Below are 23458 nucleotides of genomic sequence, written 5' to 3'. Positions count from 1 at the left end.
GTTTCTGATTTAATTAAAAATAAATTAAAAAAATCAAATACAGATACAAAAAAGTGTTATTTAGATTTTTTTTATTATTTTTGTTACTTTCAGCGGTGAATGTAAACAAAGAGGAGCTGCACCACCGACCTCCCACCACCGGGGGCAGCCGCGTCACCACCATCCGACCCTCCCAGAGCTATACGGCGGCTCCCTCCGGTACCGGGATGGCGGTGGGTCGGCTCCCTCCGGTACCGGGATGGTGACATCGGCGACCTCTAGCGGCGGGACGGCGGATTGTCCTCCGCGGCAATTTCCGGTTGTATTAGACGCTTTCCGGTCATGCGCGGAACGAAAGTGTTGTCTGTCTTTAGTGCGGGCGGAAGTGACGGTGGCGGGAGGGGATGCTGTGCTGGCGGAAGTGGCTGTGAGACCAGGAAGTAGCCGGTGAGGCGGCGGAGGATGGAGGAGGAGAGCCTGGAGGCGCGGATCAGTGAGTGCGGGGGACCGGGACCGGGGGAGGGGCAGGTGGCGGGGAGTACTCTGTGTCGTTTTTTTTTGCCGTCTGCACAACTTCCTGTCCGTGTGACGTCACTTCTAGGGTGATGTCACGAGTTGGTGTCAGGGTGGGACACGGGACTGGGTGTAGTATGTGTGCAGCTTCCATCAGAGGCTTCTCACACAGTGTTCACCCCTCCCCCACCCAGAGCAAGAGAATCCCCATATGTGTCATGAGAGGACCAATGTCCCCAGGGGGGTTCCTATAATTGTAATGACCATATGGGGGGTTCTGGAGGTCCTCATATCTGTATCGGGGGTTCCAGGGGTCCTCATGTCTGTATCGGGGGTTCCAGGGGTCCTCATGTCTGTATCGGGGGTCCTCATGTCTGTATCGGGGGTTCCGGGCATCTTCATGTCTGTATCGGGGGTCCTCATGTCTGTATCAGGGGTTCAGGGGGTTCCTCATATCTGTATCGGGGTCCTCGTGTCTGTATCGGGGGTTCCAGGGGTCCTCATATCTGTATCGGGGTCCTCGTGTCTGTATCGGGGGTTCCAGGGGTCCTCATATCTGTATCGGGGGTCCTCATGTCTATATTGGGGGTTCCGGGGATCTTTATGTCTGTATCGGGGTCCTCATGTCTGTATCGGGGGTTCCGGGCATCTTCATGTCTGTATCGGGGGTCCTCATGTCTGTTAAGGGGGTTCTTGTGATCCTCATGTCTATATCGGGGGTTCTTGTGATCCTCATGTCTGTATCTGGGGTCCATATGTCTATATTGGTGGTTTAGGGGGCCCTCACGTCTGTATGGGGGGGGGGTCTAGGTGGTCCTCACGTCTGTATGGGGGGGGGTCTAGGTGGTCCTCACGTCTGTATGGGGGGGGGGGGGGGTCTAGGTGGTCCTCACGTCTGTATGGGGGGGGGTCTAGGTGGTCCTCACGTCTGTATGGGGGGGGGTCTAGGTGGTCCTCATGTCTGTATCCGGGGGGTCCTCATGTCTGTATCGGGGGTCTAGGTGGTCCTCATGTCTGTATCGGGGGGGGGGGGTCTAGGTGGTCCTCACGTCTGTATCCGGGTGGTTTCGGGGGATCCTCATGTCTGTATCGGGGGTGGGTTCTTGCGGTCCTCACGTCTATATGAGGGGGTCTGGTGGTCCTCATGTCTGTATCCGGGGGGTTTCGGGGGTCCTCATGTCTGTATCGGGGGTCTAGGTGGTCCTCATGTCTGTATCGGGGGTCCTCATGTCTGTATGGGGGGTCTAGGTGGTCCTCATGTCTGTAGTAGGGGGTTCTTGCGGTCCTCATGTCTGTATCGGGGGGGGGGGGGTACTTGCGGTCCTTGTGTTTGTATCGGGGGTCTAGGTGGTCCTCATGTCTGTATCGGGGAGGGGGGGGGGGCTTGCAGTCCTCATGTCTGTATGGGGGGGTTCTTGTGGTCCTCATGTCTGTATCGGGGAGGGGGGGGTACTTGCAGTCCTCATGTCTGTATGGGGGGGTTCTTGTGGTCCTCATGTCTGTATCTGGGTTCTGGTGATTCTCATGTCTGTATCGGGGGGGGTACTTGCGGTCCTTGTGTTTGTATCGGGGGTTTCGGTGGTCCTCATGTCTGTATGGGGGGGTTCTTGCGGTCCTCATGTCTGTATCGGGGGTCCTCGTGTTAGTATCGGGGGGTTTCGGTAGTCCTCATGACACCCCCCGGGGAGGAGATGGTAGTCGTAAAAAAAAAAATCTTTCTTTCTTTCACAGATCGGGCTACAAACCCCCTGAACAAGGAGCAGAGCTGGGAAGATGTGGAGGCGTTCTGTCATCAGCTCAACCGTGACCTGGAGGGGTACGACTACCACCACCATCATCTCCTCATAACTAGTGCTGACCTGTAACAATGTATCCAGATGGAGGTTCTATTTAAAGAGAAGCTCCCCCCCCCCCCCCCCCAAAAGGAAAGTCAGCAGCTACAAATACTATATAAATACTTGTAGCTGCTGAATTTTAGTATAAGGACACTTGTCCTGGGACTCGGCGCCGCCCTCGCCCGACCCGATTCTTCAGCTGGCTTCGGGCGCCGACATCTTAACTGAGGGAAACCGATTCCTCCCCCCTTCCCCAGATTTCCGGGACCTGTGATGTGTCCAAGAAAGCTGCAGGGGGAGCCGCAGCAATCCGACCAGAAGTGGGAGCGAGTACCTGTCAAAACCAGGTGTCGTCCCGCCCCCCCCAAAAAACATTCCAGTTGTTAGATGGGAGGGGAGGGGTTACAAACAAGCAGAACCTCCCCTTTTGGCTGCATATCCATATATGGTAATCGTGTAATAATATTATTAGGCGGAGCTCCTCTTTATGGGTACAGATGATATGTAATAATAGGTACGGCTCCTCCTCTTTATATCATATCAGGTGGAGCGCCTCTTTATGATATCATTATATGGCGGCCCGTTACTAATGTATCTAGGCGGAGCTCCTCTTTATGATAGATCAGTATATCTAATACTATATTCAGGCGGAGTTCCTCTTTATGATATCAGATCAGTATATCTAATACTATATTCAGGCGGAGCTCCTCTTTATGATATCAGATCAGTATATCAGGCGGAGTTCCTCTTTATGATATCATTATATGGCGGCCCATTACTAATATATCAAGGCGGAGTTCCTCTTTATGATATCAGATCAGTATATCTAATTCTATATTCAGGCGGAGTTCCTCTTTATGATCTCTTCCTTTTATCTCGGAATATAGAGGCAGAAAAAACGGGATACAAAAACTTTTAAAGCGGCTGTAAAGGAACAAGGTTTTTTACCTTTGTGCATTATATGCATGGAGGTAAAAAAAAACTTCTGAGTGCTGCTCCCCTAATACTCACCTGAGCCCCCTCACCATCCAGCGTTGTGCACAAGAGACTTGACTGTCCCAGGACTCCCTCTCCTCATTGGCTGAGACAGCAGTGGGAGCCAATGGGTATGCCCGCTGCTGTCTCAGCCATTGAGGAGAGGGAGTCCTGGCACTGCCGAGTCTTTCATGCACATCGCTGGTTCGAGAGGGGGCTCAGGTGAGTAGCAGCACACAAAAGGTTTTTCACAGCCAGTGAGCCAATTAGAAGAGAGCGGGGGGTGGGGGGGATGGGAGTGAGCTAAGCCACAGCACTATGTGCCTTTTGGACGCATAAAGCAGCAGCTCGGGAGCAAACACGCACCAGTGCCCCCAGGGAAAACCGGAGGAGCCAGGAGTGCCGATGAGGGACCCAAAAAGAGGACCGGGGCTGCTGACTTAATTTTTTTTTGTCCCCTTTTTCTGCCTCTATATTCTGTGAGAAAAACAAGAGAAACAAGATAAATGGAAGATATCATAAAGAGGAACTTCGTCTGAATATAGTATTAGATATACTGATCTGATATCATAAAGGGGAACTCCGCCTGAATATGGTATTAGATATACTGATCTGATATCATAAATAGTGCAAAACCACTACACAGAGCAGGTAAGTAGAACATGTTCGTTTAAAAAAAAAAAAAAAAAGCTTTAAAGTGGAAGTAAACCCATCCATAAAACCGTTTCATTTCCGGCACGTGCCAGAAATGTAACACCTCCCATTGGTTGTGCTCTCAACCAAACTGTCAAACCATCCAATGGCTGGTGTCATAACTGATCACATGTGCAGCATCATGGCAGCTGTAGATTAAACAGAGGCAAGGATGGCGGCTTCCTTGGCTGAGAACGATGGGGGGGTTACTTTCACTTTTAGTGCCAATTTAATATACAGACACTTTCCTCTCCGGGGATCCAGCGCTGTCTTCTCTTGGGCCGGCCCTTCGCCGGTCTTCAGGTTCCTAGTGCCGCCATGTTGACTGTGGGAAGCCAATTGTGACTTCACAGCCGACAAATCTGTGCACTCAGGTTGCTGGCAGAGGGGGGGGGGGGGGGCTAAAGTTGCACTTCGATCGCCTAGGCAATTGGAGAGGAAGTGGGAGAAGTTACGTGTCAGGAAAAAAAGCCAAATGGGGAAGAAGAGGGAGGTGGAGAATCGGGGGAACTTCCCTTTTTAGTATATGAATGGTAGAGACCACAGGAGCAACAAGAGGTTGTGATGGTATTTATTTATGTTGTAATTGCACTGGTGTCACAATTGGTGGATGGATTTAGTTCATTTTTATGTTTATAGAAGGGGTATTATAATTAAAGTGTTTTTTTTATGTCTGTATATGTAGTAATATGTCTAGGCGGGGCTCTTCTTTATGATATCAGATTGTATATGCAATATTATATCTCGGTGACGCTCCCTGTCTGATATCGGCTGTGTGTGGATAGATATAGATATAGAGAGAGAGATATATAGAGATATATATATATATATGAGAGAGAGAGAGAGAGAGAGAGATCTATAGCTAGATCTATATCTATGCAGAGCTTCTCTTTATGATATCAGAATACAGGGGCCCTTTAACAATCTATGTAGGCGGAGCTCCTCTTTATGATATCAGATGGGTCTATGTAGGCGGAGCTCCTCTGTATGATATTGGATGGGTCTGTGTAGGCGGAGTTCCTCTTTATGATATCAGATGGGTCTATGTAGGCGGAGCTCCTCCTTATGATATCGGATGGGTCTATGTAGGCGGGGCTCCTCTTTATGATATCGGATGGGTCTATGTAGGCGGGGCTCCTCTTTATGATATCGGATGGGTCTATGTAGGCGGGGCTCCTCTTTATGATATCAGATGGGTCTATGTAGGCGGAGCTCCTCTGTATGATATCGGATGGGTCTATGTAGGCGGAGCTCCTCTGTATGATATTGGATGGGTCTATGTAGGCGGAGCTCCTCTTTATGAAATCGGATGGGTCTATGTAGGTGGAGTTCCTCTGTATTCTCGATCACTAATGCGGAGTGTTTCCTCTTTCAGGCCTCAGCTGGCCACACGGCTCCTGGCACACAAGATCCAGTCCCCTCAGGAGTGGGAGGCCATGCAAGCTCTGGCGGTGACTTCATTGTTTTATCTTCTATTAGATGTATACAGATTCCGGGAATGTGGAGGGGGGAGGCTTGTTGGTAATTTACAGCTGGGGCAGGAAGACCTGATGGGGAGGGGGGGGGGGCGGTCATCTCTCCCCGTTTTCCACCCAAAGCACACACATTGCTCCCTCCCTCACCTGAGTCCGGCGCAGGCATTGCTCCCTCCCTCCCCTGAGTCCGGCGCAGGCATTGCTCCCTCCCTCCCCTGAGTCCGGCGCAGGCATTGCTCCCTCCCTCCCCTGAGTCCGGCGCAGGCATTGCTCCCTCCCTCCCCTGAGTCCGGCGCAGGCATTGCTCCCTCCCTCCCCTGAGTCCGGCGCAGGCATTGCTCCCTCCCTCCCCTGAGTCCGGCGCAGGCATTGCTCCCCCCCACGTATCCTCCTGTAGCACACACATTGGTCCCTCCCCTGTGTCCCGCCTCCAGCACACACATTGGTCCCTCCCCTGTATCTCGGCCCTAGCAAACACATTGGTCTCTCCCATGCTCACAATGGTCTGTCCTCTGTATCCCTCCCTAGCACACACATTGGTACCTCCCTCTCTCCATATCCCACCCCCAGTACATCCTTCAACCCACACACCAAACTGCCCACCAACCTACACTATCATTACTTTCTCATTGGTATGTGGCTTACCTGTACTCATCCTTCTCCTCCTCCCACAGCTCTCTCCTCTTCTGTACAACTCCCACCTGATATGTCCCAAGTGTCCTCCCCTACAGACATACATCCAGTGTCCACACTCTCGCCCCTGCGTCCCCCTTGCTCTAGCCGGCCCCCCCTGCGTCCCCCTTGCTCTAGCCGGCCCCCCCTGCGTCCCCCTTGCTCTAGCCGGCCCCCCCTGCGTCCCCCTTGCTCTAGCCGGCCCCTGTCTCCCCCACTGTGATCATGTGACTGCTGCCTTCTGTGTCTTTTTGCTGGTTGTATTTCTGCACTTTTTAGGGAAGCCAAACATTTTATTCCTAGTTATATTGGACTGTCAATAAAACAATAGCCCAAAAATTCATTTTTTCCTGATTGCTCATCATCTGATCTTAAATCTCATTCAGGTTCTGGAAGCATGCATGAAAAACTGCGGGAAAAGGTTTCACAGCGAGGTTGGAAAATTTCGGTTCCTTAATGAGCTGATTAAAGTCGTTTCTCCGAAGGTGAGAATTGTTCAGATCTCTTCCAGATTTTCTTGCAGAGAGAGCAGACCGATACAAAGGTTTCAGTGGGGAGATGACTAGGAGACCCGGACTTTGGATTGGTCACCTGCACAATGGATGTTGGTGGTCTCTCCATTATCTGGCCGTCTGAGGGATGGGATGACTGCCCACTGCTGTGTAGTCTTTCCCATTAAAGCGGTAGTCAACTCCTTTTTTTGAAGGGTGAAGATGGAAGCCTCTGCAGCGGTGGCGGTGCGCTGCTGGAGGGCTTTGTTTCAAGGTAAGTCTTTCATAATGTGCTAGTATGCGACGCATACTAGCACATAATGATATTGCCTTGCGAGAAGAAACTTATTTTTTTTTTCTCCAAGAGTTTACTACCGCTTTAGACAGAAACTACTGCGGGGAAATCTCACTATTGTGGGAGGGGCAGAGACAAAGTACTGCGGGGAAATCTCACTATTGTGGGAGGGGCAGAGACACAAAGTACTGCAGGGAAATCTCACTATTGTGGGAGGGGCAGAGACACAAAGTACTGCAGGGAAATCTCACTATTGTGGGAGGGGCAAAGACACAAAGTACTGCGGGGAAATCCCACTATTGTGGGAGGGGCAGAGACACAAACTACTGCGGGGAAATCTCACTATTGTGGGAGGGGCAGAGACACAAAGTACTGCGGGGAAATCTCACTATTGTGGGAGGAGCAAAGACGCAAACTACAGCAAAATCTCACTATTGTGGGAGGGGCAGAGACACAAAGTACTGTGCGGAAATCTCACTATTATGGGAGGGGCATAGACGCAAACTACAGCAAAATCTCACTATTGTGGGAGGGGCAAAGACACAAAGTACTGCAGGAAATATCTCCGTTGTGGGAGGGGCAGAGACGCAAAGTACTGCAGGGAAATCTCACTATTGTGGGAGGGGCAAAGACACAAAGTACTGCAGGAAATCTCTCCATTGTGGGAGGGGCAAAGACACAAAATACTGCAGGGAAATCTCACTATTATGGGAGGGGCAGAGACGCAAACTACAGCAAAATCTCATTATTGTGGGAGGGGCAGAGTCACAAAGTTCTGCGGGAAATCTCACCATTGTGGGAGGGGCAGAGAGACCCCCTCACTCTAATATTCCTCAGTCCATATCATCCTGATGATGCTCCGTTATCTCTGTTTCAGACGTTGTAATGATTATCCTCTGTTACTCCTCAGTACCTCGGTACGCGCTCGCCAGAAAGAGTGAAGCAGAAGATATTAGAGATGCTGTACAGCTGGACGCTCGGACTCCCCAATGAAGTGAAGATCACAGAGGCCTACCAGATGCTGAAGAAACAAGGTGAGCTCATTTAAAGCGGTCGTAAACCTTTGTGTTTTTTCACCTTCATGCATCCTATTAAGGTGAAAAAACACCTTGCACTCCCTCCCCGAGCCCCCGTCTTACTTACCTGAGCCCCGAACTTCAGTGGGCGCGATCCCACGTCACTTTCCAAACGGCTTGTCGGCTCTTCATTGGTTAGATTGATAGCAGCGCAGCCATTGGCTCCCACTGCTGTCAGTCAAATCCAATGACGCAGCGCACCACGCGCGGGGGAGGCGGGGGCAAGTCATACACTCTGCAGCTATGGCTGCCACCTGTATAACATGGGAATGCGCCCGCAAGGTAACCCCCTTGGAGAGAGATTCCCAGAGGTGGTTAGCTCTTGCGGGGAGGAGCCGCGAGAGCTGCCGTGGGACCCCAGAAGAGGACGATCGGGGCCACTCTGTGCAAAACGAACTGCACAGTGGAGGTATGTTTTTTTTATTATATATATATGTGTGTGTGTGTCTGTGTGTGTGTGTGTGTGTGTGTGTGTATATATGTGTGTATATATATATATATATATATATATATATATATATATATATATATATATATATATAATGGTAAACTGAACCTTTACTATCACTTTAATGATAACTGTAACTACAGTTCTATCTAGTGTCTGGCGCTATGACAAGACACCATGTGACCTTCTTGTTCCTTGTAGGTATTTTAAAGGATGACCCCCAATTGCCAGCAGAAGCAATGATGCCCCTTCCTCCACCAAGGCCCAAGAATGCTATTTTTGATGATGATGAGAAATCCAAGGTAAGCATTACAGTTCAGGTCCCAGAGAGGATAGCTGTTTTCATATTTTGTGCCAGTTTCATCAAGGATAGTCTGTATATGTGACCAGCCTGGGTTCATGTAGCTGGATGTATATGAACTGTAGATAGCCTGGTATCTGTTTTGGACTAATATATATATATATAATATATATATATATATATACATACATACATACATACATACATACATACATACATACATATACACACACACACACACACACACACACACACACACACACACACACACCTACCCTTCACCAATTAGCCCTTGTTCCCACTGCCGCGGCATCGAAATCGACATCCCTGTGCGACTTCATCGCGGCTTGGATATGACTTCTTTAACAGAAGTCAATGCAAGTCGTGTTGAAGTCGCACCAAAGTAGGGCAGGAACCTTTGACTTGAGTCGCACCGATTAGAACGGTTCTATAGCCATTAATAAGGCGTGTATACTTGTCATGCGAACTCTCAAATGGCGGCGGTGTGAACCGGGGCTATACATATACAAATCTCTCTTACACGCAGCACCTAATAAGGAACACTTATGGGGTGTAATAAGATAGAAAATAGGGAAATGGGGAGTACATGGGAGGGGGGGGGGTTTTGCTTTAACACAATCCCACAAGATATGTAGAAGAGCAAAAATGAAGAATATAGCCTGGAGGCTGTAGCTTGGAGGTCATTGTAGCTGTGCTTCGCAGCGGCGGTTGTACCTCCTGGACTTTTTTACATTACACAGCCCCCCCCCAGTTTGTTACACAGACGCCCCCCTAACAGTTCTGGACCCCCTGCATGTTGCACAGACCTCCCTACAGTGCAGACCCCCCTACATTACAGCCCCCCTATACAAAAAAGCCCATACAGACCCCCCATACATTACAGAGACGTGACCTGCGTGCCGTCACGGTCCACCGGGCATATGCCTGGTATGCCCTGTGGCCAGTCCGGGCCTGGTTCCATTCATAGCATGTTTGGCAAAGGTTGTGTAGGTTCAGTGTATTTGGATAGTTAGTAATGCTCAAATGCAAATATCCATTTTACATATTGGGTTTTTAGCACAACTGGTATATAAATGAGACTGTGCATGAATTCTATTGACCTGGCAGTTTGGGTCCTAGAAAGAAATTGCACTAAAAGGCCAGTAACTTCTGTTCTGTGTCATATCCAGTGCCCGGCTATTCTTTGAGATCATCTACTTGTATTGTGCCTTTTTATAGCGTGACCACAAATAGGTTCCTTAAACCGTCTCTTTCCTCCTCCTGGCAGATGTTGGCCCGCCTGCTGAAGAGCACTCACCCTGAAGACTTACGAGCTGCCAACAAGCTCATTAAAGAAATGGTGCAGGAGGTAAGGAGGGATGTGTTGGTCCACCAGAGAACGCCTGACTACTTGGGGTTAGTGGTTGTCTTCCATTGCACTTCATACAGCTGCCTTCTTGAAGCCGAATTCCAAGAAACGTGAAAATTCTCCCATGCTGTGTGACTGCACCTCCACTGCAAGGTTTAACGCAGGGATCCTTAAACTACGGCCCTCCAGCTGTTGTAGAACTACACATCCCATGAGGCAATGTAACACACTGACTGTCACAGACATGACTAGGCATGATGGGAATTGTACTTCCTGAACAACTGGAGGGCCGTAGTTTGAAGACCCATGGTTTAACTGATTGTTCAGGTCTAAGACCCCCATACACACTATGGTGTAGATTCAGATAGGAGATACGACGGCGTATCTCCTGATACGTCGTCGTATCTGAGTCTGGCCGGTCGTATCTATGCGCCTGATTCATAGAATCAGTTGCGCATAGATTTCCCTAAGATCCGACCGACGTAAGTCTCTTACGCCGTCGTATCTTAGGCTGCATATTTATGCTGACCGCTAGGTGGCGCTTCCGTATATTTCCGCGAGGAATATGCAAATTAGTTAGTTACGCTGATTCAGAAACGTACGTCTGGCCAGCGTTTTTTTTTTTACGTGGTTTGCGTTAGGCTTTTTTATATATATATATATATATATATATATATATATATATAATTATATTATTTCAAAGCCGGGCACCCCTTCTATATACTTCCATGTTAAACGTAAGTCTAGTCATGGGCACAGTGAGGCATGCACATGGACACCCTAGGCTTATACTCGAGTGTATATATGGTACTTATCCACTCCTCCACTGGTAGTCTGGTCCCCCTGGCGCCTTCTCCCCCTTTCTCCAGTGGTCAAAGGCCTCATTCACACGGACGGATCGTTCAGGTCCACCTGTCCGTTTTGACGGCGGACCTGAACGGCCGATCCATGCACCCCTATGGAGCTTCGGATGTCAGCGGAGACATGTCCGCTGACATCCGACCCTATCCGATCCTCTAAAAACAGACGTATGGGGGGCACGTCCCCATCCGTCCATATCGGATCGGGTAAGATCTGATGAAAACGGACATGCTGTCCGTTTTCATCAGATCGCTCCATAGGAGACAGCGGTGCCCAACAAGCCCCTCCCCGCTCAATGAGCAGAGAGGAGCTTGTCATCAGTCGGCTCAGCGGAGATCTGCGGACTGATCTCCCGCTGAGCTGGTGGGAGCAAGCGGACTCCTTAGCGACGGAGTCCGCCTCGTGTGAATGGGGCCTAAGGTTCATAGCCCTGCGTTGGACGTGGGGACAATCCACCACTGCGACACGAGCGAGCGCCGTCCGCCAGGAGAGCAGAGGATTGGCTAAGTAAAACTGCTTTTTTTTTTACTCTCCCCTGGACCTAAACAAGCAGTGCAGGGGCAGCCCCACTGCAAGAGAGAATGATTTCAAAGTCAAACCTCCTATTCTGTTCTTTTCACTTCTTTGTCAGGATCAGAAGCGCATGGAAAAAATATCTAAGCGTGTGAATGCCATAGAGGAAGTGAATAATAATGTGAGGCTCCTGGGTGAGATGTTGGGTACGTACCGAGCCGGCCAGTCCTCCGAGGGAAGTGAAGATTTGATGAAGGTGAGTGTTTGTTGGATTGCACATCTTCCAACCGGTAATATCTCTTCCCATGACTTATTTCCTGTTTGTTGGACAGGAGCTGTACCAGAGATGTGAGAAGATGAGGCCTACGCTTTTCCGCCTGGCCAGCGACACAGAAGACAATGATGAGGCTTTGGGTAAGAAGCCTGTGGGAGTTTTCTATCACACTTGGAGATCTGCTTATTCATTTTAACCGAGAAAGATAGCTGAACATAAATGCAAGGTGCTTAAAGGGGTTGTAATGGAATCCCCCCCCCCCCCCCCTAAATAGCTTCCTTTACCTTAGTACAGTCCTCCTTCACTTACCTCATCCTTCCATTTTGCTTTTAAATGTCTTATTTCTCCTGAGAAATCCTCACTTCCTGTTCTTCTGTCTGTAACTCCACACAGTAATGCGATGCTTTCTCCCTGGTGTGGAGTGTCGTGCTCGCCCCCTCCCTTGGACTACAAGAGAGTCAGGACGCTCTCTACGTTGCAGATAAAGGAGCTGTGTGTTAGTGTGCGTCCTGACTCTCCTGTAGTCCAAGGGAGGGGGGCGAGCACGACACTCCACATCAGGGAGAAAGCCTTGCATTACTGTGTGGAGTTACAGACAGAAGAACAGGAAGTGAGGATTTCTCAGACGAAATAAGGACATTTAAAAGCAAAACCTTTACAACCCATTTTTAAAGCTGAATTCTAGACTCAAAAACCTTTATTTAAAGTGGTTCTAGACCTTTTTGGAATGTCCGCTTTAGGTGACAGTGACCCCTTGACATGCCATATTTGGCATGTTATTTTTTTGGAGGGGGGGGGCGAATACCCTCTCCCACTTCCTCTCGGGGCTCCGTGGCGCCGGAAGGAAGTTCTGCAACACTTCTTCATGTAGCTCCTCCCCAACACCCCCCCCCTATCCAGCAATGTGCATGAGAGCAGCAGCTTTTCCAGATCGCTCCCTCATTGGCTCAGAGTGCTGTCAACAGTAAGTAGAGCGTGGGGGGCGAGTCTACATCTTATGGTCATAAAGAGCCAGCTCAAGAGCGAGCAGGCACGTAGACAGAGGCTACTTTCACACTGGAGCGTTGCGCCGTCGGCGGTAAAGCGCCACTATTTTAAGTGGTGCTTTACCGCAGCACCGGCGGGGCGCTTTTAACCCCCGCTAGCAGCTGAAAAAGGGTTAAAACCATGCGCAAAAGCACAAGCCCGCAATGCACTTTGCCGGCGGTTCGATGGCGCTGCCCATTGATTTCAATGGGCGGGGGGCGTTGCAGGAGCGGTGTATACACGGCTCCTACAGCGCCTCAAAGATGCAGCTGGCAGGACTGAGTGAAGAAATACACACATACACAAAAGCACACAGAGATTCCAGAAGAATGAACATCCTTGTACTAAGACCGTATTTGATTATCCCGGCGTTCAGCTTTAAATCCATGTGACATTTTTTTTTTTTTTTTATAATGAACAGGAAGAAGGTGTGACTTGTTGTCCTGAACCCACATCAGTGATATTTTATTTTTTTTTTTTAAAGCGGAAATATTACAAGCCAATGACAGCTTAACGCAGGTTATCAATACTTACCGCCAGCTGGTGAAAGGGGAAGAAATCAACGGAGAGGCGTCTTCCAGCAATATGCCAGGTGAGCAGACCTTGCCCCCCTCCCCCTCACTAGTTTGGATCAGTAATGTTGAATCTCTGAGTAAATATCTTTGTCTTCTCTCAGCCAGTTCTTCTGCTCTGCTGGATCTCTCAGGACTGGATATGACCTCTGCAGCCGCAGCTCCTTCATACCCTTCTGTTCCGGCCCAGCCCCTGCCATATTCTTCCAGCGCCCCCTCCGCCTCCGCATCTTTATCGCTGCTCGATGACGAACTCATGTCACTAGGTAAGGATCAGAACCCCTCCTTGGCTGTGCTGACTTGATATTCCCGTATCATGAGGTATTAGACTGGAAGCCACAGGTGTCAAACACAAGGCCCGCGGGCCGAATCTGGCCCTTCATGTGACCCTCGCACCTCTTCTCCAGCCCTCCTCTGGTGGTCCTCCAGACCCTTACTTTCTGCTTTCAAGCAATGCACCCAGCTTCTTCCCAGCAGCAGCATAAGGAAAGGGGGTGCACTGTGATGTAAGGGAGGGTGGAGGGCTCAACTTCTGATGGTGGGGTGGCTCTTGACATCTAATGTAAGGGGAGGGGATGCGCTGGACATCTAATCTTACAGATACAACTGGCCCTTTTGAGAACAATCATAATGCTGATGCGGCCCACCATGAAATTGAGTTTGACACCCCTGCTGTAGGCCATGGGTCTCAAATTATGGTCCTCCAGCTGTTGCGACACTACAAGTCCCATGAGGCCATTGCAAGGCCGACGTTTACAAGCATGACTCCCAAAGGCAGAGGCATGATGGGACTTTTAGTTCCGCAACAGCTGGAGGGCCAGAGGTTGAGCGTGTGAGCTATCGGCCGGGCCCTCCCCTATGTATGGTAATTGTACTATCTCACTTTATATTGTAAAGCACCAAGCAAACTGTAATGTCGCGTACACACGATCGGTCCATCGGTTAACCGATGAAGCTGACTGATGGTCCGTTGCGCCTACACAACATAGGTTAAAAAAATGATCGTGTCAGAACGCGGTGACGTAAAACACGACGACGTGCTGAAAAAAAACGAAGTTCAATGCTTCAAGCATGCGTCGACTTGATTCTGAGCATGTGTGGATTTTTAACCGATGGTTGTGCCTACTAACGATCGGTTTTGTCCTATCTGTTAAATTTAAAGCAAGTTGGCTTTTTTAAACCGATGGTTAAATAACCTATGGGGCCCACACACGATCGGTTTTGACCGATGTAAACGGTCCATCGGACCGTTGTCCTCTGTTTAACCGATCGTGTGTACGAGGCCTTAGCGTTATTACTACACAGAATTTATATAAAAATAATTTTACCAGCGATAAGGGGGATTTCAGGAGTAGTTTGGACTTCAGCACTACAGCTGTTGCCAAAAGTTTTGAAACTTTTATTTCTTTCAGATACTTATTTAGCGCCGTCAATTTACACAGCGTTTTACATATACATTGTACATTCATGAGAATGACGCAAATGTTCGTTTTCACAAAGTCGGCTGCTTCAGTGTTTTTAGATCTTTGTGTCAGATGTTACTATGGGGTACTGAAGTATAATTACAAGCATTTCATAAGTGACAAAGGCTTTTGTTGACAATGACCCGGATTCAGATAGAATAGTCTAAGTTCTAGGCGGGCGTAGCGTATCTGAGATACACTACGCCGCCGTAACTTAGGGTGCAAGTTCCGTATTCAGAAAGAACTTGCGCCCTACGTTACGGCTGCATAGTGTAAATGTGTCTGCGTAAGCCCGCCTAATTAAAATTTGGCTGGTAGTGGGCGTGTTGTATGTTAATCTATCATGACCCCACGTAATTGACGCTCTTTACGAATGGCGCATGCGCCGTTCGTGGACGTATCCCAGTGCGCATGCTCGAAATCACGTCACAAATAGTCAATGCTTTCGACGTGAACGTCACTTACGCCCAGCCCCATTCATGGACGAGTAACGCAAACGACGGAAAATTTGACGCTGTCCCAACGTCCATACTTAACATTGGCTACGCCTCATATAGCAGGGGTAACTATACGCCGGAAAAAGCCTTACGCAAACGACATAAAAAAATGCGCCGGGCGGAAGTACGTTTATGAATCGGCGTATCTACCTAATTTGCATATTCTAGGCTGAAATGTACGGAAGCGCCACCTAGCGGCCAGCGTAAATATGCAGCCTAAGATACGACGGCGTAGGAGACTTACGCCGCTCGTATCTAGGCAACTGTGAGGCGTATCTGATTCTATGAATCAGGCGCCGAGCGACGGGCCGCACTCAGAGTTACGACGGCGTATCTGGAGATACGCCGTCGTAACTGCTTTCTGAATCCGGGCCTATATTTGCAGCGTTGACTCTTCTTTTTCAAGTCCTCGGCAATTCTCCCCGGTATTCCGTCCATCAACTCCTGGGCCTCATCCTGACCTTATGTCATTATCATTGCTTGGAGTTTGTCAGAAATAAAACCCATGCTGTCCGCTTTCATCACAAGCCCCTCCCCTCTCAGGGAGCTGGCGCACTCCATAGCGCCAGAGTCCGCCTTGTGTGAAAGTGGCCCAATGCATGTTTTTTTTTTTTTTTTTTTGTAATTTGCGATGAGAACAATAAAAAGGACAAATCGGGGGGGGGGGGGGGGTTGAATCCCTGGAACGGGGGCACAGACAGCTACAGGCTCCTGTTGAGAGTTCCAGGCATGGCATAAGAATGTGATGTGATGTCTGCTTTCCTTGATTTTATTTTAGGTTTAAATGACCCTGCACCTCCTGCACTGCCTTCAGACACATCATCGTGGAACAATTTCCAGGTAACAGAGATACAACCAGCTACTGACATTCAGAGATGCAATCTAGTCATCCCCCCTCAGATCTTGAACTAGATGGCACAACTAAAAGCTTTAGAAGGCTTGCTAGATTTTAACCACATTAGGACTGCCTTACCCACAATTTTCCTGCAAACGGGCGACCCATGCAGGGCAAAGCGACACACGCTGGTATGCCGCTGCCCATTTCTGGTTTTATGGTACGCACATGGTCATAAAGGGGGTAAAATCTTCCAGAGCTTGAGTGGTTAAATATATCAGTCTCCTAACCATGGCAAAGCCTGGCCTTTCTAACCATGGCAAAGCCTGGCCTTTCTAACCATGGCAAAGCCTGGCATTTCTAACCATGGCAAAGCCTGGCATTTCTAACCATGGCAAAGCCTGGCATTTCTAACCATGGCAAAGCCTGGCATTTCTAACCATGGCAAAGCCTGGCATTTCTAACCATGGCAAAGCCTGGCATTTCTAACCATGGCAAAGCCTGGCATTTGTGGTGCCGCTCTAATGGCGTGTCAACATTTGCATTGACAACCTCAGATGTTGCGTCTCATTGCTGTGGTTTGCCATGTTGTCCCTTTTGGCTATGGTTCCCTTTGCTCCTATGAAGTGCAGAATAGGAGCTTTGCAGGGATATGGAGGAGGGGAAGAAGTAGGGATTGGTGTAGTGATGTTATGTGCGTTACAGTTTGAAATTAGGTTGTGAACAGCAAGAATTGTAAGGCCTCGTTCACACGGGCGTATCAAATCGGTACATCTCCAAAGGGGCCATCATCACCTGTGCAGAATGCACATGTGTCCTGTGCAGACGGTCCCATTCATGTCTATTGGGAAGCAGTAATTGTACGGACGCGGCTGCTGGTCCCAATTAGACAGCCATGCAAGTGTACGGCCCCAAGCGCACATTGCGGCACCAGTGCCGGCATGGCTGTCTAATTGGGATCAGCCGTCGGTACAGTCGCTGTTTCCCAATAGACATGAATGGGGCCGTCTGCGTGCCGATGCACGAAACACCTCTGCATTCCATGCGGGTGAAGACGGCCCTTGGGTGTAGGGATCGATTCACCGTTGTGAATGAGGCCCAATGGCTAAATATGATCTACCAAATTATTACTCCTCAAAATGAATTTATGTAATAATCTGCATTTCTTCTCTGCCGCTCCTGTGATTGGTCTGATCGTAGTCTTCAGAGGGGAGCACAGACTCTGCTTCGGGAGAGAAGGTCTCTTCAGTCTCTCAGACTCCGGCCCAGCCTAGTAACGCTTTGGATGATCTGGATCTACTTGGGAAAACCCTTCTTCAGCAGTCCCTTCCGCCCACAGCCATGCATGTACGATGGTGAGTGTAAGTCCTATGACTGCGGAACTTCTGCTTGGAAGAACTTCAGGAGTGTCGTATAAACCGGACATAATGTAGACGTCTGATATTCTCTGACAGAACAAAGCAAAGACGGATTATATGTTGTGTAGAGAAATTTTGGACAGATCCATAATGCATCCCCTGCCCTGGTTGGCTCATTGCTCTAGTAGCCTGCAATAAGCACCCTTGGTCTAGTCAGAATACATCCCCTGCCTTGTTCGGCTCATTGCTCAAGGGGGTTTACTGCAGGCTACTAGAGCAATGAGCCAACCAGGGTAAGGGATGTATTCTGACTAGATCAAGGGGGTTTGCTGCAGGCTACTAGAGCAATGAGCCAACCAGGGTAAGGGATGTATTCTGACTAGATCAAGGGGGTTTACTGTAGGCTACTAGGTCTAGTCAGAATACATCCTTTAACCTAGTTGGCTCATTGCTCTAGTAGCCTGCAATAAGCATCCTTGGTCTAGTCAGAATACATCCATCCCCTAACCTAGTTGGCTCATTGCTCTAGTAGCCTGCAGTAAACCCCCTTGATCTAGTCAGAATACATCCATCCCCTACCCTGGTTGGCTCATTGCTCTAGTAGCCTGCAATAAGCACCCTTGGTCTAGTGAGAATACATCCCCTTCCCTGGTTGGCTCATTGCTGTAGAATAAAAGAATATTCGAGGGGTTGTAAAGGTAAAAAAAAAAATCCCCTAAATAGCTTCCTTTTACCTTAGTGCAGTCCTCCTTCACTTACCTCATCCTTCCATTTTGCTTTTAAATGTCCTTATTTCTTCTGAGAAATCCTCACTTCCTGTTCTTCTGTCTGTAACTCCACACAGTAATGCCAGGCTTTCTCCCTGGTGTGGAGAAAGCCCCTTTAGGGGGAAGAGGCCACTCTCTACTTTGCAGATAGAGAAAGAAGCTGTGTGTTGGTGGGTGTCCTGACACTTCTGCTCGCCCCCTCAAGAGGCTTTCTCCACACAAGGGAGAAAGCCTCGCATTACTGTGTGGAGTTACAGACAGAAGAACAGGAAGTGAGGATTTCTCAGAAGAAATAAGGACATTTAAAAGCAAAATGGAAGGATGAGGTAAGTGAAGGAGGACTGCACTAAGGTAAAGCTATTTAGGGAAAAAGAAAATTACCTTTACAACACATTTTAAGTCAATCTTCTCCAGGAGCTCCTGCTGTTTACAACTTTCATAAGCCTTTGCTGGCTTATTATACTAGTAGCCTTCAGTAAGCATCCCTCTGTCTAGTAGGAATTTACCCAGCAGTCCCTTTGCTGGTTGGCTCATTGCACTTGTAGCACCCCTTGGTCTAGTAGGAATTCATTAAGCAGCTCCTTCTCTGGTTGGCTAATTGCACTGTTAACTGGCATCCATCCGTCTAGTAAGAATACACCCAGCAGTCCTTTCACTGGTTGGCTCATTGCACTAGTAGACTGTAGTAAGCACCCCTCAGGCTATTCAGAATATATCCCCTACCCTGGTTGACTCATTGCACTTGTAGCCTGCAGTACGCACCCCTTGGCCTAGTAGGGATATGTCCAGTAATCCCATTTCCTTGTTGGCTTGTTACACTAGTGGCCTGCGGTAAGCACCCCTTGGTCTAGTAGGAATACATTCAACAGCCCCTTCTCTGGTTGGTTTATTGCACTAGTAACCAGCACCCCTCGGTCTAGTAAGAATACATCCAATAGTCCTTTCACTGGTTGGTTCAGCACCCACCCTGACACAAAATTCAGCCTGGTTTTATCACGGTGGAACTTGTTAGAAGTTATCAGGCTGATAACAGAAAAACGGAGAAGGAGACGGCTACGGGACTTAGGGCTTTGAAGAGAGATAAGAAAACACTGCAGATATATATGCCCAGCTCAAATTTCACGAATGGGGTTTACATCCACTTTAAAGCGGAATTCCACCCAAAAGTGGAACTTCTGCTTAAACCACTACTCACCCCCTTACTTGCCACATTTGGCATTGAATTTTTTTTTGGGGGGGGGGGGGGGGCTTCAGGAGGGGTGGGACATCCTGTCCCACTTCCTCCCTCCACCCAGGGACCGCCTAGGCGATACGTCATATCGCCTACGGCGGCCCCTTCCTGTAGGCGATAGGTCCCAGATGATCGCCTGTCCAAACAGGTAGTGCAGCGCCGGCCGTGAAGTCGAAAGCAGTCACGGCCGGGTGCCCACAGTTAGGATGGAGGCGCTGGCGGAGAGGGGGGGGAGAGGAGCGGAGCTCCGGGCGTCGTGTCGCTGGACCGTGGAGCAGGTGAGTGTCTGTTTATTGCCACTTTTTTGTAGCTGCTGACTTTTAATAAACATAAAAATAGTCTGGAACTCCGCTTTAGGATATGTAATACAAGCCATCACTGGATTCAGCCCTTCACCAACCACAGTTGTGTTTTGCTTGAGTGGAAAGGCCTTGGTGTTCTGTGGATGAAGGTTGGAGAGCTGATGCTCAAGATCGGTGATAGCGAACCTCGGCACCCCAGATGTTTTGGAACTACATTTCCCATGATGCTCACCTACACTGCAGAGTGCATGAGCATCATGGGAAATGTAGTTATAAAAACATCCGAGGTGCCAAGGTTTGCCATCACTGGCCTAGATGATCATTCTTTCCTTTGTGCCGATTTGTATAATATTTCGTCACCTTATTTTATTTTCATTTTTTTTTATAGGGAAAAGCCCCAACACAAACCCACACTAAGGGATCTGCAGAGTAAAACGGGCACCACTCCTCTGCAGCAGCCCGCTGTCCTGGTAAACGTCCCTTTTGTCGGAGTAGAGCAGCAAGTCCCGTCCCCTGTGAAGAGCGACATCTCCCTCACCAACGTCACTGTGCCTCTGGAATCCATCAAACCCAGTACGGAATATTCCTCTTATTTATCCTACCTGTGCATAAATACGATTTTTAGATCTGATGCTGTGAGCCTCCTCTAGCCAAGAATGAAGTATCTGACTGTAGATCATGGGTGCTCAACCTGTGGGCCCGCCAGCTGTTGCAGAACAAGTCCCATCATGCCTCTGCCTTTGGAAGTCATGCTTGTAACGGTCAGGGGCTTGCAATGCATCATGGGACTTGTAGTTCCACAACAGCTGGAGGGCCACAGGTTGAGCACCAATGCTGTAGATCAGGGATGTGCAATTAGCGGACCTCCAGCTGTTACAAAACTACGATGCCCATCATGCCTTTGCCTCTGGGTGTCATGCTTGTGGCCAAGCAGGAACAAACATTGTTCCTGGAAAGCCGCACTCTGAACAAGTTGTAGCCTTTATTAAAAAAAGGACAGCACTACAAGTCACAGCAACATAAAATAAAACCAGACGGCTGACGCGTTTCGCACTGAAACTAGTGCTTTGTCATGCTTGTGGCTGTCAGCCTGGCTATGCCTCATGGGACTTGTAGTTTTGCAACAGCTGGAGGTCCGCTAATTGCATATCCCCGCTGTAGATGATTCCTTCTGAATGGCCCACCCAGTAGACTCTTTTTCAGTCCGAAGCTTCACCCACGGGGATGGTTTGTCTCCTACTTTGTAGACCTCTATACTGTGACTGCATTGTTTTGTGTCTTTTTTAGGTAGCATCCTCCCAGTCACTGTGTATGACCAGCGCAGCTTTCGGGTCCTTTTCCATTTTGCTCAGGATAGCCCTCCAGGCAGGCCTGACGTCCTGGTGGTTGTGATCTCCATGCTGAGTACGGCCACTCTGCCCTTCACTGGAATTAGTTTTCAGGCTGCTGTGCCCAAGGTTGGTCCCGTCCCATCCCAACATCCTGCCACCCTTCATCTCTTTGTGGTCTCGTCATTTTTTTTTTTTTTCTGTTTTTAAAGGCAATGAAGATAAAGTTGCAAACGGCAACTGGCAGTGAACTTCCCGCATTCAATCCCATTCTGCCCCCGACTGCTATTACTCAGGTGCTGCTGCTGGCCAACCCCACACAGGTAAGTTACTAGGCTTTTCCTCCTCATTTGTAGGACATATGCACTTTATACTGCCTGCAGCATCCTAATGCATTATCACCAATAAGAAATACTCAATCAATACCCAATGACTGCCTGGATGAGATGAGATGCAGCACCACCTTGCAGATACAGTGGGGTTTATTTCCTAGAACTGGAGAGTACAAAGTCTGCTGCAGCTGTGCATGGTAGCCAATCGGCTTCTAACTTTATCTTGTTCAATCTCCCCCATGGTCACCACTTTACTACATCCTGCCATCAACATGAGCATCACCGTCGGTACTTCCTGACTCATTGTTGGCATTATAAGATACACCATCACTGCGTCTCCGCTCTGGGGAGCACCTGGTTATTGTCACTAGTATGGTGGCCGTCATCACCACTGCCCTGAACATTGTGCCCAGTACCAGGAACAATCTCACTGCCACCTTCCACATTATTACCAGTACAAGCTACATGGTCATCACTGACCGCCACATTATCACCAGTACAAGCTACATGGCAATTTACAGCGTGATGAATGTGCTTACTCCATTATGAATGGTAGTTTTACCTGAACGAGTGCTCCCGTCTCATTACTCGCTTCTGGGTATGCGCGGGTTTAAAACGTAGTTTTAGCCCACACACGATGATTTTTTACAACCCGAAAAACGACATTTTCAGAAGCCGAAAAACGATGTGAAGCCCACAAATGATCATTTTTAAATGACGTTTTTAAAAAGTCGTTTTTTTTTTTCATGCCGAAAAACGACCGTGTGTATGCGGCATGACGCCTAACAATGGGGAACAACCCCTTTCAATTTCTCCCAACGACATAAAGGATGAGGCATTTTTCTACTCCAGATGGCCACAGTCTAGCCACCTAGAGTCTGAAGGACAGTAAACTGGCCCTTTGTTTAGAAAGTTTGGACACCCCTGATCTAGACTAAAGATCCTCAAAGCGGACGTGCCAGTATAAAAAAATATTAAAAGCCAGCAGCTACAAATACTGCAGCTGCTGACTTTTAATATTAGGACACTTACCTGTCCTGGAGTCCAGCGCCGACCGCAGCAGAGGACGAGCGATCGCTCGTCTCTCTGCTGCTCCCCCCTCCATCCACGCTGAGGGAACCAGGAAGTCAAGCGCTCCGGCTTCACTGCCCGGTTCCCTACGGCGCATACGCGAGACGCGCTGCGCCCGCCGATTGGCTCACACGCTGTGTGCTGGGAGCTGAGTGTTCCCAGCACAGAACGGGCGACAGACGGGAAGTCAGAAAAATCCGTCTTTTGCCCGTAGCGTGTGGCCGGAAGTGGGTGCAAATACCTGTCTTTAGACAGGTATCTGCACCCCCCTCCCCCCTGAAAGGTGTTAAATGTGACACCGGAGGGGGGGAGGGTGCCGATCAGCGTGAGTTCCACTTTAGGGTGGAGCTCCGCTTCAACTACCTTACTGGTAAATCCTATTTTATTTTTATTTATTTTTACTCCTCAACAAATACATTTACCATTTAAAGCGCTATCTTTTTCTCCATTTCCTACTTTTTCCCTCTGTTTCTAATTCTTCAATAAAAAAAATATTGTACCAGAAATGTACCATTCAATCTCTTTCTGTCTCGTAGGAAAAGGTGCGCTTACGATACAAGCTCACCTACACACAAGGAGATCAAAGCTTCGATGAAATGGGGGACGTGGAGGATTTCCCCCCGGTGGAGAAGTGGGGACATCTCTAGGTGGAAGTAGAACATTGGTGTATTGAAGACTACAAGCCGCCTCCTCTTCTTACGAGAACAGGCGAACCTTCAGAGAAGAATCCGGCTACAACTGCACTATCTTACCAATCATTCTGGACGTTTTTACCCAAAGCTCTTCTCTTTTCTGTTCAGGGCGCTCTGTGTTTTAGGAAGTCCCCTTTCATCCTACGTGTGACATTCTGCTCATCCTGCTGCTATGGACGCCTCCTATTAAATTATCTTCATTTCTCTATCTCTA

The 23458-nt window shown here is 48.8% G+C and overlaps 1 protein-coding gene across 1 annotated transcript; it reads left to right on the top strand.

Moving 5' to 3' along the window:
- The first annotated feature begins 363 nt into the window (after nt 1-363).
- GGA1 (golgi associated, gamma adaptin ear containing, ARF binding protein 1) lies at nt 364-23458 on the top strand. Its single transcript, XM_040358835.1, has 17 exons — nt 364-472; nt 2224-2308; nt 5371-5446; nt 6529-6627; nt 7839-7962; nt 8654-8754; nt 10042-10122; nt 11615-11752; nt 11829-11910; nt 13281-13388; nt 13473-13634; nt 16107-16168; nt 17364-17518; nt 20210-20394; nt 21109-21278; nt 21362-21472; nt 23089-23458. The coding sequence occupies exons 1-17, from the start codon at nt 442-444 to the stop codon at nt 23197-23199; spliced, it is 1881 nt and encodes a 626-aa protein (XP_040214769.1). The 5' UTR covers nt 364-441; the 3' UTR covers nt 23200-23458.

This window comes from Rana temporaria, chromosome 7 (assembly GCF_905171775.1).
Source record: "Rana temporaria chromosome 7, aRanTem1.1, whole genome shotgun sequence".
Lineage (NCBI taxonomy): Eukaryota > Metazoa > Chordata > Amphibia > Anura > Ranidae > Rana > Rana temporaria.
The sequence above is the reverse complement of the archived record's forward strand: the minus strand, read 5'-3'. Positions and strand labels throughout refer to the sequence as shown.

Excerpts from the sequence above, each read along its gene's own strand:
- GGA1 (XM_040358835.1), top strand. The coding sequence starts at position 442 with ATGGAGGAGGAGAGCCTGGAGGCGCGGATCA. Across the intron at positions 8,755-10,041 it reads ATGATGATGAGAAATCCAAG|ATGTTGGCCCGCCTGCTGAA; the intron begins GTAAGCATTACA and ends TCCTCCTGGCAG. Across the intron at positions 13,389-13,472 it reads GTCTTCCAGCAATATGCCAG|CCAGTTCTTCTGCTCTGCTG; the intron begins GTGAGCAGACCT and ends GTCTTCTCTCAG.